The 14,555-nt window shown below is 40.5% G+C and overlaps 6 protein-coding genes across 7 annotated transcripts; 3 read left to right on the top strand and 3 right to left on the bottom strand.

Moving 5' to 3' along the window:
- Window positions 1–8: 8 nt before the first annotated feature.
- On the bottom strand, window positions 9–3,535 carry LOC145702143 (uncharacterized). Its single transcript, XM_081779355.1, has 8 exons — window positions 3,399–3,535; window positions 911–1,035; window positions 778–864; window positions 661–737; window positions 487–620; window positions 365–444; window positions 187–321; window positions 9–136 (listed from the first exon to the last, which is right to left on the bottom strand). Exons 2-8 carry the CDS (start codon window positions 951–953, stop codon window positions 45–47), a joined length of 648 nt encoding a protein of 215 aa, XP_081635481.1. The 5' UTR covers window positions 954–1,035; window positions 3,399–3,535; the 3' UTR covers window positions 9–44.
- On the top strand, window positions 1,393–4,415 carry LOC145702122 (monocarboxylate transporter 14-like). The gene is made up of 10 exons (XM_081779333.1): window positions 1,393–1,823; window positions 2,143–2,404; window positions 2,520–2,665; window positions 2,713–2,870; window positions 2,922–3,186; window positions 3,227–3,368; window positions 3,412–3,521; window positions 3,575–3,743; window positions 4,030–4,235; window positions 4,281–4,415. The coding sequence occupies exons 3-10, from the start codon at window positions 2,557–2,559 to the stop codon at window positions 4,331–4,333; spliced, it is 1,212 nt and encodes a 403-aa protein (XP_081635459.1). The 5' UTR covers window positions 1,393–1,823; window positions 2,143–2,404; window positions 2,520–2,556; the 3' UTR covers window positions 4,334–4,415.
- Window positions 4,416–5,339: 924 nt separating this feature from the next.
- On the bottom strand, window positions 5,340–6,757 carry LOC145703981 (uncharacterized). The gene is made up of 5 exons (XM_081781402.1): window positions 6,502–6,757; window positions 6,144–6,411; window positions 5,813–5,950; window positions 5,591–5,768; window positions 5,340–5,547 (listed from the first exon to the last, which is right to left on the bottom strand). Exons 1-5 carry the CDS (start codon window positions 6,755–6,757, stop codon window positions 5,362–5,364), a joined length of 1,026 nt encoding a protein of 341 aa, XP_081637528.1. The 3' UTR covers window positions 5,340–5,361.
- A 232-nt stretch (window positions 6,758–6,989) lies between these two features.
- LOC145699929 (dynein axonemal intermediate chain 4-like) lies at window positions 6,990–10,683 on the top strand. Its single transcript, XM_081777196.1, has 12 exons — window positions 6,990–7,116; window positions 7,180–7,601; window positions 7,643–7,661; window positions 8,493–8,772; window positions 8,819–9,286; window positions 9,325–9,578; window positions 9,622–9,713; window positions 9,757–9,983; window positions 10,024–10,125; window positions 10,167–10,323; window positions 10,362–10,535; window positions 10,576–10,683. The coding sequence occupies exons 1-12, from the start codon at window positions 7,074–7,076 to the stop codon at window positions 10,666–10,668; spliced, it is 2,331 nt and encodes a 776-aa protein (XP_081633322.1). The 5' UTR covers window positions 6,990–7,073; the 3' UTR covers window positions 10,669–10,683.
- LOC145699955 (uncharacterized) lies at window positions 10,670–11,804 on the bottom strand. Its single transcript, XM_081777227.1, has 3 exons — window positions 11,472–11,804; window positions 11,247–11,425; window positions 10,670–10,960 (listed from the first exon to the last, which is right to left on the bottom strand). Exons 1-3 carry the CDS (start codon window positions 11,602–11,604, stop codon window positions 10,718–10,720), a joined length of 555 nt encoding a protein of 184 aa, XP_081633353.1. The 5' UTR covers window positions 11,605–11,804; the 3' UTR covers window positions 10,670–10,717.
- LOC145699940 (uncharacterized) lies at window positions 11,768–13,967 on the top strand. Of its 2 annotated transcripts, XM_081777217.1 has the most exons (7): window positions 11,777–12,263; window positions 12,305–12,496; window positions 12,539–12,914; window positions 13,288–13,363; window positions 13,403–13,517; window positions 13,565–13,687; window positions 13,729–13,967. In XM_081777217.1, exons 4-7 carry the CDS (start codon window positions 13,296–13,298, stop codon window positions 13,882–13,884), a joined length of 462 nt encoding a protein of 153 aa, XP_081633343.1. In that variant the 5' UTR covers window positions 11,777–12,263; window positions 12,305–12,496; window positions 12,539–12,914; window positions 13,288–13,295; the 3' UTR covers window positions 13,885–13,967. The 2 variants fall into 2 exon arrangements, with proteins under 2 accessions (XP_081633334.1, XP_081633343.1); XM_081777208.1 differs by lacking the exons at window positions 13,288–13,363; window positions 13,403–13,517; window positions 13,565–13,687; window positions 13,729–13,967 and having other exon boundaries at window positions 11,768–12,263; window positions 12,539–13,280.
- Window positions 13,968–14,555: the final 588 nt, after the last annotated feature.

Here is a 14,555-nt window from a genome sequence, read left to right as displayed (position 1 = left end):
AGAGTTTCTAGAGAAAATTTTTAGTTTGCCAGTTTTTAGGGGCTTTATTGACAGGAAATCAAAAGATTTTTCTTTTCTGTTTCTAGTTTTTCAAGGCGGGTGTAGAAGCTTTCATGGAGGGATTCAAATTCAGACCCTGAAAATATTTTTTTCATTTTGAAGAGAAAAAAATTTTAATAATTTTACCGAGTAAATCGAGGCGGTCGAGTAGGTCTTCTATGATTTCATTTTGCGATTCGCTGGAAGTCGAGAGGTTCTCGATTTTTTTCCTGAAGCAACTTGATCGTTTTTCACTTTGTTGGGTTGAAATATCATCGCAATCTGTAAATTGAGTTATGCGCTAAAATTTGAAGAATTAAAAAGCCTGAAAAGATGCTGCCAGGGGCGTTGACGATGATTTCGCAAAAGTGGTTGAATTCTTCGATGATCTTTCTCTTCTTCTTCCTAAAATCAAGTTATGAGGATGTTGCTCTTCTTATCGCTAACTTCTTATCAGCTGGAACATAAGTCCTTATGGATGCCTCGAGAAAACACTCCTTGAGCGGGCCACTCGTCTCGAGATATTCTCCAAGGTAGTTTTGATGGCTCGAAATCGTCATTCTGCAATTTTTTCGCGACAACTTTAAAATCATTTTTCGCATGTCTTTATAAAGCTCATACCTCGTCCCCCGCCGAGTTGAATTGCGAAGAAGGGGTCTCGCAGACAAAATTCGAAAAACGAGGCCAGCAACGTGAACCTTAAAAATTTTCATTTTTTTTTCTTTTCGTTAATAAGACCTTGGTACGCCTTGGTCCGAGAAACTTCGCTCATGATCTTTGTCAGCTGGGTTCTTCCTTTGTACGAGTCATAATTCTCGCAAATTTCTAAAAAAAATGAGAAAAAAAAAATTCTACTTGAAAACGATCGTACCAGCTCTAGAAAACACGAAAAACAGAAGAAAAAGCCGCCGCATCTCTTGTCGAAAAAGCCTGGAAGTGTGTGAATATTTGCTTGTCGAAGGTTAATAATGAGGGACGAGCGCCGGTTGGGGGCCTCTAAAAACATCGAGGAAAGAAAGTGATGAGCTGGTCGACTTTTCGGAGACAAGCCAAAACCGCCAGGTATTGAAATAATGAAAATGGGTCGATTATTAATTCATTGGATTTACGATTTCGCCGCGCGATTATGAAATGGGGGTGGCAAAGTTTTATACATTGAGACATTTTTCATTTACGTTTTCTGATCGCTTTATTGAGAAAAGATTTTAAACTGTCGCTTTTTACTTTGTCGCAAAGTCTGGGAAAAAGGTAAGAATTGAGTCTTGAGATCTCGAGTTATTTTTGGTTGTCTGACTTTTTGGGGCTTTTTCTCTTCATTTTGAAATGTTTTTTGATGAAATATTTTCGTGAAAAAATAATAAAAGGCTTTTAATAAATTTTAATTTAAATATTTTTTTTCTTTTTCTTTTAAAAAATCTTTAAAACTAATTATTTCTCAAAACCGGCCTAATATTAATTTTTCGCCGTCGATAAAATTCCACCGGCTAATCCTCCCACAATCAATTTTATTACGTAAGCTTTATTTTAAATCCTGCCCAATTTTGATATTACAAAATATATAATCTTCCTTTTCATCCACCCAGGTTGTAAAAATCAATCAATTTCCGCATTTTTTACTTTGAGACCTATGTCTCAATGCTGATGTGTCTGTGAATTTTCCGCCAAACGAAAAAACTTGACTTCTGAATTGACAATTGTTTTCAAAGAGAAAAATTATATTTGCTTTTTAAGAAAAAGAGTAGTTCAAATCTGACCTAGATTAAAATTTGTAAAAAGAACAAAAGGTAAAAAAAATAATTAATTCTATGAGTTAAAAAAATAAGGGTGTCATTCCGTTAACTCCAAAATATTGTTTAGAGATTGAACTTTGCGATTTTCTCGGAAATAACGGAGTGATACCCTTAATTCTTCAAGAAAGAATATCGTTAAATGCCGCAGAAATAAGGGCGTCATTCCGTTAACTCCTAAAAATTGCTTAAGAAAACTAAAGTTCAACATCTCAAGAGTTTTTGAGCAGTTAACAGAATGACACCCTTATTTCTGCGCCATTTTACGATATTCTAAGTTGCTCAAATATTTCCGGTCTGAGAATGTTACGTTTAGCCTAGGGCCAAACATACAAAAATAGTGCTCTGACGAATTTTACTACACCAGAACTAAAATCCGAGAAATATCAAGAAAAACGAAGAAAAGGGCAATTCAACAAGTTCAAATATTTGGCCAGTCAGCGAGTTTCACCCACGAACTCAAGAACGAGAACTTCAAGAGAAAAAAAATCATGGCCGAAGAAGTGCGCGATCGACATTGGTACAGATGGGTGATCCTTTTCGCTTCGTTCATTTGCAGAGTCGTGACTTTTGGAACCGTCTTTTCGGCACGGCTTTATATTCTTGTTTTGATAGCACTAGGAAGTAGAAGCAGCGGTCAAGGTTAAAAAAGCCGGCCAAACAATAGAATCGTTTGAAATGAAAAATATAAAGCTTTTCCTGATCGCTGGGTATTTTTAAAACGACATGGATGTCCGACTTCGGAGTAGACGACTTTACCGCTTCGATGGTGCTCTCTAGCGCCACTGGTGTCATTCTCCTTGTTGGTCCGGTCGCTAGTGTTGTCATTGAACGACTAGGTATGCCATAAGGATGGAGTTGTTCGTGGAAATGTGGAAAATTTTAGGATGCCGATGGTCCGTGGTGATTGGTTCGATAATTTCAGTAGCCGGATTTGTTGCGGCAAGATTTGCCGTTTCAATTTTGCAGCTTGGAGCGGCCCTGGTTATGGCTGGTGCTGGCAGTGGAATCGTAAATTTAGCCGGTGTCGTTATCATCCCAAAGGTACGTTTTTGAAAAAGCAAATTTACAAGTTTGCATATTTTTGACTTTCAGTATTTCGATGCGCAACTTGCTCTGGCGCAAGGAATCGGCTCTGCGGGCTGCGGATTCGGCGGTTTCATCATGGCCAAGGTCGAGCGATACCTTCTCGACGAGCTGAGTTGGCGGGGCGCGATGCTGGTGATGGGCGGAATCAGCGCAAACCTCTGCATTTGCGGTGTCCTCTTTGTCGAGCCGCTGAAATTGGGAATTTTCTTGCAGCAAGGGCTGAAGAAAAAACCGGATCATGATGTCAGTTATTCTAGCGGCGATTCTTCAAGTATGGGAAAATCGGAGGCGATCATTCTTTTATTTTTTAGCAATTTCGCGAGATTCAAGCAGGGCTCCGCTGAAAACACCGGATTCAGAAATTTCAGAAAGTGAGAAAATGAGCTTCGCGGAAAATATGAGACTCTATGGAAGTCTTTGGTGCGACTGGCGATTTTTGCTCCTCGTCCTCAGGTTCGTACGAAACAGACTTTCCTTCCTAACCTTTCGTCTTCAGCGATTTTCTCTCCTGGCTTGTCCAACTCACTCCCTACCACCACCTGCCAACAATGGCCTCTCAGCTCGATTTCGCAGACGGACAAGGCGCAAATTTAGTCTCCAGTCTCGGTAACACCCCCACATAAAAGCGTCGTCTGAAAACCTAACCACAACCCATTTAGGTTTGTTCGCCGCGGCGGGAAAAATATTTTTCGGCATGATCGTCACGCGAACCAAATTGTCATCAACAAATGTGTTTATCATCGCTCAGATTCTCTTTGGCGTCAGTATTTTGCTTGCGCCCTTTTGCGCGACGTATGGATCGTTGATTCTGTTTGCCATTTCTTTCGGGTAATGAAATTTTTTCGGTCAGTACTGAAAATGTCACGAATATCACAAATGTCACCGTTTTGCTAAAAATGTCACGAAAACAGAGAAATTCGTGACATTTCATGAGATTTCGCGACATTTCGAGACATTTCGCGACATTTCGAGACATTTCGTGACATTTCGTTATTTCGTGACATTCATGACATTTCGTGACATTCGTGACATTTCGTGACATTTCGTGATATTCGTGACATATCCAACACCTTCAATTTCTTTTATTTTCTTTGAATAAACTTTGAAATTTCAGCTTTCTTTCTGGCTGCTATGCGCTGATGATGGTGATCACTCAAGATGCCCTTGGCGAGGAAAAGTTCCACGCTGCTTACGGAATGCTCCTCTTTATTGAAGCCGTCGGCGTGATTGCAGGATCGCCTCTAGCTGGAAAAGCAAATGATGCTTTTGGAAGCTACAATTTGGCGTTCTATCTTTCTGGCGCTGTTTTGGTCCTCTCTGGTAAGAATGAGTGAAAGAAGGATGATCTTGAGTTGAAATTTCTAGCGCTGCTGTTGCTTCCGATAATGCGGGCTCAAAGAAGATCTCTAGACTTATAAATTATAGAAATTTTGAAATTTGAAATTGCAAACATGTGCTCATCCATTTTTGCCTCGACTTACAATAAAAGACAGAATATTATTTGATGATTCTTGAATTTATTTGAATATTTTTTGAAACATAATTTGTCCCATGTTCTCACTGCTGCTGAACTGTAGTTATTGCTCGGATAACATTCACCAATATAACCACGATGATGATTATGAGGACAGCTATTCCTTTCAGCTGCTCACCGCTTCTATCTGCTGCTTGATACGGCACGTGTGGTGATGGTGCTGCTAAAAAATTCTTCGATTGACGACTAAAAATTGAAAGAACTTACAAAATCCTTGTTGAGAGAGAGAGGGTTGAATGGCCGTAGGTGCTCCCAAAGTAGCAGCCGGAAAAGCTTGTGTTGTTGGTGTAAGTGGTGGCGCTGGTGTTGTGGGAGCGTTCCATGAAGGACTCTGTGATACCGGAGTTTGACAAGGATTCAATGAAGAAGCCGTTTGTGCGTGCGGATCTCCGAAAGAATATGAAGGGTTATTACCGTAGGACTTCCACGGATCGTCTTGTTCTTCGTTTCCCCAATAAGACATTTAATTAACTAAAGTGGGTACGTGGATAAATACCCCTAATCTCCTTTGTTCTAGAAATCAAGAATTAAGGACCCCCCCGTCAGCTTTTTTCGAAAAATCAAATTTCGGAATTTTAAAATTTTGACCCCGGAAATGGATTCTACGGGTCAAAAAACGATTTTGAGGTTTCATTTTTTGGGGGTCTATCTCGACTCTAACACCCTCAAAATCGCATTTGAAAATTGGACTTTTTCACGAAAAATGACGAATTTGCTCTAATTTTGGCATAAATATTGATTTTTCTTGGTCAAAAATTCCTCCTATCAAGTTTTTGAAGGAAGTTGAACCTCAGGACGCAAAACCAAAAATGTGGTATTTTTAAAAATTTCCATTTTTTGAAGGAAAAAGCTGACGGGGGTCCTTAAAAAGATGCCTTTTTTCGCAGAAATTTATTCTTGTTTATTTAATTATTAATTTCGGTGAATTTTTTTCTTCGGAATTTCTCCGGTAAACTTGAGGCTTGGATAAACGCTGTTGATATCGTTGTTTGATTCGTATCCATCAAAAACGTCGATGGAAAAGCCACTTCTCGACCGGCTCGAATCGGAATGAAAATAAACATCAACGAATGCGCTTTCGAACGAAAATCGAGTTTGCTTGAAATTCATTGGTAAGAAGTAGATGAGATGAAAGTCATACCGTCTGTTTGTGTCCTGTCAACATAAATTCTGCTCCATACTCATTTCGAAACACGAGGGCGTCGCAACACGCTTCCAGTTGAAAAGCAATCAAGTCAAAAGTTATACCATCAGAAGAAGAAGCAAATCTATTTGTGCATCGAGAACATGGGCCGTAGTTGTTTGGATAATTTGGAGACCTTAATTTTCTTTATTGCGAATTCTGCCGAAAAAATTCACTCACTGAAAGGTTCCACTTGTTGACACAGAGTATTCGTAATCTCCATCGCAAAGTCCAACAGTCTGGGAATCCAATGAGCTCTGGTTAGTTAGACTTGTAGCAAAGTCAAAAGGAACATTGTTTAGGTAGTAGCTAGTATAGCTAACAAAAGGGTTTGAAACACTCACTTATCTACAAGGGGGTCATTCAACAACGGCCGGGGCGATTCCCATCATGAAGCATTTTTCGGTGCTCTGATTGGTCAATCATGGAAATCAGCCCGGTCGTTGTTGAAAGACCCCCTTGTAGGGTGACTTGATAGTTTTATAGAATGAGAGAGAATTCGAACCCTTACCCAGAGTCATAATAAGAGGGTGATCCACCGTAGCCTCCATAGTAATTAGGGGGTCCCCCGTAGTCGTAATCATATCCATCATATGCAGGAACGCAATCGCCAAGTTGAGGTGGGACATAGTCATTAGCAGTTGTTACTCCGTAGATAATCGTGCTGCCAAGGAAAGTGAAGCCCATGCACATAACAATAAGAAAAGGATGACAGCACCACTCGTCGTCATCATCGTGATCATTGGACCTATGTTCCCTTTCCCGTCTTCTTTTTTTCGCTAAAACGAAATATCAAAAAATCCAAATTCAAATTTAAAGCAATGAATCATGATTAAAGAATTAAATTGTCTTTTTGATCACTGACTTACGCTTAAGGACAGGCTTAATTGGTTTTGGATCCCGAAGAGAAGTAGCTTGCGGCGCAACAGGTGGAAGAGCGTAAGCTGGTGCAGGCTCCGCATACGATGGAGTCAACGGAGCTTGCCATGAAGGAGACCCTGCTACCGGATCTTCAGCAGGATAAATAGATTGTTCTCCGAAGGAATATGAAGGAGCACTTCCAAATGGAGATGCGGCAGATGCCCCCCAAGGATCTTGAGATCCCTCATTTCCGGGATAAGACATTTTTCAAAACTAATTTGACTTCCGAAATTCAAACAAAAATATAGTTTCTTTCTAGAAAAAGTTTGAAAAAGCTCAAATTTTTGACAATATTGTTGTAAAATAATTTACCAAAATGATTTTGACATGGACAAAATCTCCCGTTTACCCATTATCATGGCAAGCGATTATTTTACCTCGGTCAGCGAGAGCGCGTATCTATGGAAACACGAAGGTGACGAATCGAGCAATTCAACAAAAAAAAGGAACTATCATTTACTGATCGCTCAATTCTAAAAGCTGAAGGATGAAAAGAGAACTGTAACGAACTTTGGTGAAAATGGTGGAAGTTAAGAAGAGTCGGAGAAACTCAAAATTTTTGTGTAAGTTTTGTTTTAAGGATTTCATTTCTTGCAATTTTCTATTTTTACATCTAAATTTTCAAGCTCCAATCGACAAATCATCCCAGAGCCTAACCCGCAGCCAGTCTCGGAGCACCCTTCTCGGATCAGCTCAAGGCTCTCGAGTGCCGAAACCCCCGACTGAGCAGAAAATCAACCCTCGCATCAAACCAATTTACGAAAATGGAAAAGAAATTACCCCAAAGCCCCTCTTTCTCATCGACGCTTCCAGCACACATCCTCGGCTGCGATTGGAGGATGGAAAAACTGTCCCGAACTTTCAGTCGATGATGACTTCGATGACTGGCACTTTTGGCGGAAATTTGGGGGCAACAACAAGAGGAACATCTGTGACGCTTGGGCGGTCGTTTTTGGAGAGATCGACTAAATCAGGAATTGATACGGATTTGCTCAGGTCGGAAGCGCCCGAGGACGAGGATGTTGCTTCTCCCTTTCAGCAAAATCAGGTTGATGACTCATTCTTTTCCCTGTTGAACCTATTTTTCAGTCCCGATCCGTCGCATTTGTAGGCTTACCGGACTGATTTTTAGCCGATTTTTCTAGCTTAGTTGGGGGGTCTTATGATACAGTTTTAGAAAGCCCAGAAGCTGAGCTTTCATTTGGGCACAATATCAAGAGGTCTAGGTCATGCCCCCAAGGCAAATTATGTGACCGGAAGTTCCAAAATAGGCACTTGAACTCTTCAATCGATTTATCGATGTATTTAGGAGCTCAAGAGCCTTGAGGAGCGGTTCGGATAGAAAGCTCAGACTCTAAGCTTTCTGTAAAGCCCATAAAATCTAGCTGCCATCGGGTCTAGCGCCCTCTTGTGGCCCTAGAAGTTGACTTCATGATTGCTTAAGTCGAGAATCTTCAAGTTTCGAGTCGAATTTCCGACTTCTTAACTTTCTTGTTATATTTATAAAACAATTATAGACAATATATCAGTCTTTAGTAATTGAACCGCGGTAGAACCGGAAGGTTTTTTTTCAATTTCCTTTCGGGTTCCTGTCGAAAAATACCCATATTCTCACCTTCTTTGACCACTAGAGGCCGCTAGACCAAAGGGCAGCTAGATTTTATGGGCTCTACAGAAAGCTCAGAGTCTGAGCTTCCTATTCCAGCCGTTCTTAAAGGCTCAGGAGCTCCTAAACGGACCGAAAAAATTGATTGAAGACTTCTAGTGCCTATATTGGGACTTCCGGTCCCATAGATTGCCTTGGGGGCATGACTCAGACCCCTTGATTCTGTGCCCAAATGAAAGCTCAGGACATGGGCTTTCTAAATATATGTGATATGACCCCCAAATTAAGCCAGAAAAATGTGCCGAAATTTAGTCCGGTAAGCCTACGCATTTGATGAAGTTTGGCGACCAAAATCTCCCCCAAAACCCATCGAACTTACTCCTTCCGAGCTAGAAATAATGACTTCCGTAAAGCTCGTGGAAACCGAAACTATCTTCTATTTCCGCCATGAAGGAGATGTCGCAAATGATGAGGTTGAAAATATTGAGCTGATTGGAGAAGTCAATCATGCGTATGAAAAATTATTGAAGAGCAAAGAAGGAAATGAGGATAAATTTATGGAGAGAGGGATGCAGACTTTTAATCCGATGATGAAGCCGCTTCCTGGAGTCAGGTAAAAATCCTGCTCGCTGAATAAATTAGAAAACCGTCAATTTAAGGGCATCGACGGAAATCAAACAAAAAATCCAAACCGACAAAATCACCTTCGCCGAGGCCGGCTCCCAAGTGTCCGACTATCTCCTTGAAAACATCAACGAGTCATCCTCAGAAAACCCAACGCCGCTACTCTCCTCGCCTGATCGAATCAACGAGGAAGACCTGACAAAATCAAGCGGCAAAGTCGGATCAATGATGATGTCGACCGCTTCCGCTTCCATGGCCAGTTCAAAATCAGCGGTCATCAGTACCAGAAACAAAGCGGCGAAGATCGAGCAAGAGAAAAACTTCAAAAATATTCTCTCGTCCTCTCAATTTTCGAATTCACTGAAGTTGGTGGAAAGAGTCCTTTCGCAAAATATTCACAACGCGCAAGTCGGAACTTTCAGAAATTCAAGCGCTTTGGATATCATGGGAGAAAACTGGAGCTTGCCGAATGAAGTTGGATTTCATACTCTCTGGGAATACAGGTGGGTTATCGTCTTATCGAACCATTATCATCCCTTAGTTGTGCGGAAACAAGCGGGTTGGTCGTCAACCACGTGACCTGGCATCCAACAGACCCGGATCTGATCGCAGTCGCGTACGGTTTTCTCGATGAAGAAGATCAATCTCGATCACGTGGTCTCGTCGCCTGCTGGACGATCGCCAATCTCGAGCATCCAACCCGATTATTTTCCTTCAACTCGCCAGTTTGCAAAGTTTCATTTGCTGAATTGCAGAATTATCTCGCTGTTGGACTGTACAGTGGAGAAATCTCAGGTCAAGAATCTTCTCTTTCAAGCAGAAAAAAATGTGTTTCTAGTGATAAATATCAAAGCAAAGGATTCGATGTTGAACACAGTTGATTCTCAGGGAAAACATATGGGCCCTGTTTGGGGGCTTCAATGGATCAAGGTATGGTTTATTAAGGATCTCTCCCTCAATCTCTTCATTGTAGAGAGAGAGAGGCGGAGACGAAAAGCAAGAAGTCCTTGTCTCAGCCGCTGGAGACGGCAGAGTCGTCCAATGGACCATCAGAAAAGGTCTTGAATTCCTCGATTTGATGAAGGTCAAGCGCTCTCAGCCAAAAACGCGAAAAACGAGGGAGAAAAAAAGCTCGAATACGAAGATATCGCACTTTTCTCCAAACACGGCGCTTGCGTTTTCGCCAAAAAACGACCAAACGTAAGAAGAGTTTTGAAATATTTATCTTCATTCATTAAAGTTATCTTGTTGGAACGGAAGAAGGGTTGATTCATCGATGCAGCTGCGCGTACAATGAACAGACATTGGATACATACAAGGGTCACGGTGGGCCTATTTACAGGTGATTCAACTTTTTCTCCAGATATTTTATTTCTATTTTAGTATCGAGTGGCATCCAACTGTAGATCGACTCTTCGCAAGTGCGTCTGAAGACTGGAGCATTCGAATTTGGGATCAAAAACACGAAAACCCCCTTGCCATCCTCCTCACCGCCGGGCAAAGACCTGTTTTTGACATTTGCTGGTCTCCTTATGCTCAGGTTCATGCCTTTTCTATTTCAATTTTTCTTATTTTTAGACGAAACTATTGTCGGTAAATGATCGAACGCTAGAAATTTGGGACTATTCAAAGTCGATTTTGGACCCGATTTCTTCAACGACCTTAAATTCGCCATCGAAATCAATTAATTTTGCGCCTCATTCTGATTCGATATTTTTGGGCGATTCTGATGGAAAAGTTTTTGTTAAAAAGGTATTTCTTATGCTTTGTTTTCTGTTTTTCTAGTTTTTAGACGGTTGGAATCAGAAGCGCAGAAGACGCGGAAAAGGTCTTTCTCGAACTTGTTCAAAATACTTTCAAGAGCCAAAAAGATGTTTCAAAATAAACGCGTATATTTATTCTTCATTCTTTCTTTATTTTATCACATGTTATGATTATTGCAAGCTTGGGTAAAGGCCAGATGTTGCGGAGTTGGCGGGATATGGTGGAGGGGAGGAGAAATCGTCATGTACAGCGTATGGCGGTGGTGCATTTGGATCAGCAGCTGTTGGGTAAGGAGTCGATTGATGTGGTTGCTGAGCGTGGGCGGGGTAAACAACGGCTGGTTGGGGTGGTCGAGATGGTGGTTCTTCAAGATCAGGGGCAGAAGCTTCGATGAGTTGACGCTGGTCTCCGGGCTTTAACAATACGTTAAATTCATTTTTTTCTCGATGACCCGAAAAGAGAATGCATTTCATGATCATGTTCATCATAAAACTGCCGAAATAAAGACGATCGAAAATGAGCGGAGTGAGCTTTTACGGCGAAAAGCTGCCCCAATCAAATTTATAGCACTGAAGAACGAGAAGTTCATCAATGATTATCTCGAAAAACGCGAATCAGAAATCAAAATTTTAAAACAGATTTACTGGCTTTCTCTCGCCTCAACCGAGCAAATGAATAAAAAACTATTGTGAATCGTACCTCTTGTTTGGTTGTCTTTTTCTGTCCAGTGACTCCTCGAAGCGCTCCACTTCCGACTTTTCGCACTCCCGTGACGACTTTTCCAGTCAATTTTCCAAGAGCAGCTCCGCCAGCGCCGCCACCGACGGCTCCTGCAGCGGCTCCAATGGCTGTTCCGATTCCGGGGCAAATGACCGTTCCTTTAAGAAAATCATGAAAACCCTTGTTTAGTCGAAATATCTCTACCTATGATTGCACCGGCCCCAGCCCCAGTAAGACCTCCTCCAACGCCTCCAACAGCCTTTCCAGTCGTTTCCACTGCGTCATCGATTTTGTGCACAAAAGCTTTTTCTTTTTGGGGATTTTTATCTTTTCCCATTTTTTCTCTTTCTCTTTTCAGACGGTTTTAAAAACTGGATGAGTAGTCAGCCGATTTTTTATTGATTAGGTAAACTCGCAAAATTGAACAAAAGCGAGTGAGACGCCTAAGTGACTCACCAGTTTAGAGATGACTTGATCTTGGCCATTGGGGCGAAGCGAGATACCCCAGGGCATGAATGAGGGATGATCGATGATAAAGCGAATTTTGGTTCGAAAAGCAAGAAAACCTTAACTCGGGGAGGATGGGGGTAATTTGAAAAAATTAAATACACGAGAAGGATAAATAATTTGTTTAATGATATTAAATTTCTGTGATCCGCGATCTTGGATGCTCTTGAAGATCCCATATTTCGCGCGTTAACATGGCAAACATGTCTGTCATCTTCTGCCATGGTTTGTTTACATTTAGAGCTTGCCACTTAGAGTAAAACCGAAACGATAAAAGACACAAAGACGCGTGGAAGTGAGAGAAGATAAAATACTCATGCTTTGTCGAGTAGCTCGAGTTTGACACTTTTTACAAAGAAGAAGAGAGGGCCGAAATGGAGGGGCTCTACTTGAAGGCGTCCAGACTGCTCAGAAATGACGAGATCGAGTTTGGCTTTCATATCAGATCGCAGAAGACCAAGAGGGGGTACTTGACCATGGTTAGCTCAGGTAATGATGATGATAAGTTTTTTCATCATCATCTTTTTCAGTTGACCAGAACTCGCCTGCCGAGTCTGCTGGGCTTGAAGAAGGAGATTTCATCATCGAAATAAATGGTGTTTCTGCGATCGGTCTACGCAATAAATCAATTGTCAGCCTTGTCAAGATGTTTCGATATCATGTTATATTTGTTACGTTTTCTTGCGACTTCCTCAATCAAATTGACTTCAACAAACTTGACGGTAAGAACAGTATTTATTCCTTATTTTTTCATATTTATTAAGATCTTCCTGTCCATCATGTCTGGAAAGCTTGGTCACCTTTTGGAGCCCCTCGAAATATCAGAATTCAGCTCACGGACGATTTCCCTTTCGAGGCCTTCAGAAATCAGCTGGATAGCAATCTTCGCTTCGAAGAATCATCAGATGGAATCAACAAGGGAGATCGAATCATCCTCCTAAATGGCAAGAGAATCCGATCGAAAGAACGGTTGCGGGACAAAATCGCTGAGGAAGTTGATTTTATCGCTACAGAATATGGTTCTTTCTTTAAACAGATGATAATTAAGGAGCTCCTTGTTTTGAGAATCAGATAAAGTCATTGATAGAGGATCAGAAAATGTGTTCAAAGATTTGGAGCTTGATATCAAGGAGGATTTAGGTATAAGAAACCTCCTAAAAGTTACTTATCTTTGACGAAACCATAAAATGGACGTTTATTTTTCGATAACCAATAAGATTTTTGTATTTCGCCTATCGGCCAATCAAGACCCTGATCACTCAAATCATTTCCATATTTTGCTTTAACCCCTTATTTTAGGGTTTAAATCAAATAATTATAATTTTATTAAGTGAAAGTAAATCATTTTTGAAAGAAAATAAAACAATGGCTCGACTAGTAATACTTCCTCTATCTGGCCGCGTTAACAAAAGAGAGAGAGAGCATCTGACTAAGCTCGTGAATTGGCTCAGGAGTAAATTATCTTCTCTTGTTTGCTTTGTGCTGCGTTTATTTGCAAAAACTTTTCTTTCAGCCATTTATATGGAAATACCGAAAATGTCGCTCGCCGCAGATAAAGCCAGAAAAGAGAAAAAACAACGATCAGAAAAGTAAATCGACTTCTTTATCATCGTTTTCGTCATTTTTAGGGATGCAACTTGCCAGATAAATTTAAAAGAAGAAAATGGAATTTCAAAGAACATCGAGAAAAACAAAGAATTGGATTTGCTGAGGCAAGAAATTTCAAAATTGAAGCAAGAAAAGGTAAAATAACCTGATTTTTAGCCCTTTCTATGTATTAATTTTTTAAGAAAAAGATGAAAATTGATTATGAATACGAAACCGGCTTTCTAAAAGGCAAAAACGAAGCAATAATGGAACATTCTAAAATGATTCAAAACAAGTATAGTTCACTTCATTCGCGTCTTGAAGAGGTTCGTACCAACAAAGATCCTTTTTCTGAAATTATTTTTAGCTGCAGACGAGGGAGCACAAATCAAAACTGCTTCTTTCGGAAATGAACCAGGCGCTGGAAAAAACTACGCATGACGCTTACAGTCTGAAACCAACTCGTCCTCCTCCTCGATCAAAATCACCATCTACCTCGGAGCACTCTTTCGTTACCGCTTGAAACAATCTTAAAATCGACAGTCTCATTTCTTCCTTCTCTCATCAACTAATTCTGCTCAATCATGAGATTAAATTTCAAAGCATAGTTTAGAAGGCAATGATAAATAAGCATGCAATTTTTTATAATAATTTATTCGCATGGTATTCGCTATTTTCTTTGGTGATTTTGAATTAAGAAGGCAGTTGAATGATTGTCCAGGTGATTGGTAATCTTGGAAAACAATTAATGTCAGGTGATCCGAGTGCTTGAAGATATGATTGTTTGTAAACCATTCGATTTTTACGCCCAATCGCATTATTTTCGTGAACATATATTTTTTCGCCAAACTCAATTTCTTCATAAGTAATAGTTTCTTGTTCCAATTGTTCTACAGGCCCTCCTAAGAGAGGGTCTGAAGATCGCGCTACAATCTCAAAAGATCGATTTTCAGGAGATTTTAGAATCATTTTATATGCAAAGGTATTCTCATACTTTCGCTCAACACCCCGCAGAATCCAATGATACCAAGTTTTTCCTTCTGGAAACTCGATTTCGGCCACATTTTCAGTTATGAAGAACTGAACATTCCAATCGTTGTAGGTAATGGGATATCGAAAAATTTGATATGTTGATGGTAAATTTGAACGATAAATTTCTGGAGATGAAAAGTCGATTTTCACATTGACAACCTT

Source organism: Oikopleura dioica, chromosome 1 (genome assembly GCF_907165135.1).
Source record: "Oikopleura dioica chromosome 1, OKI2018_I68_1.0, whole genome shotgun sequence".
Classification (NCBI taxonomy): domain Eukaryota; kingdom Metazoa; phylum Chordata; class Appendicularia; order Copelata; family Oikopleuridae; genus Oikopleura; species Oikopleura dioica.
Note: the sequence above shows the minus strand (reverse complement) of the source record. Positions and strands in the feature narration are given on the sequence as shown.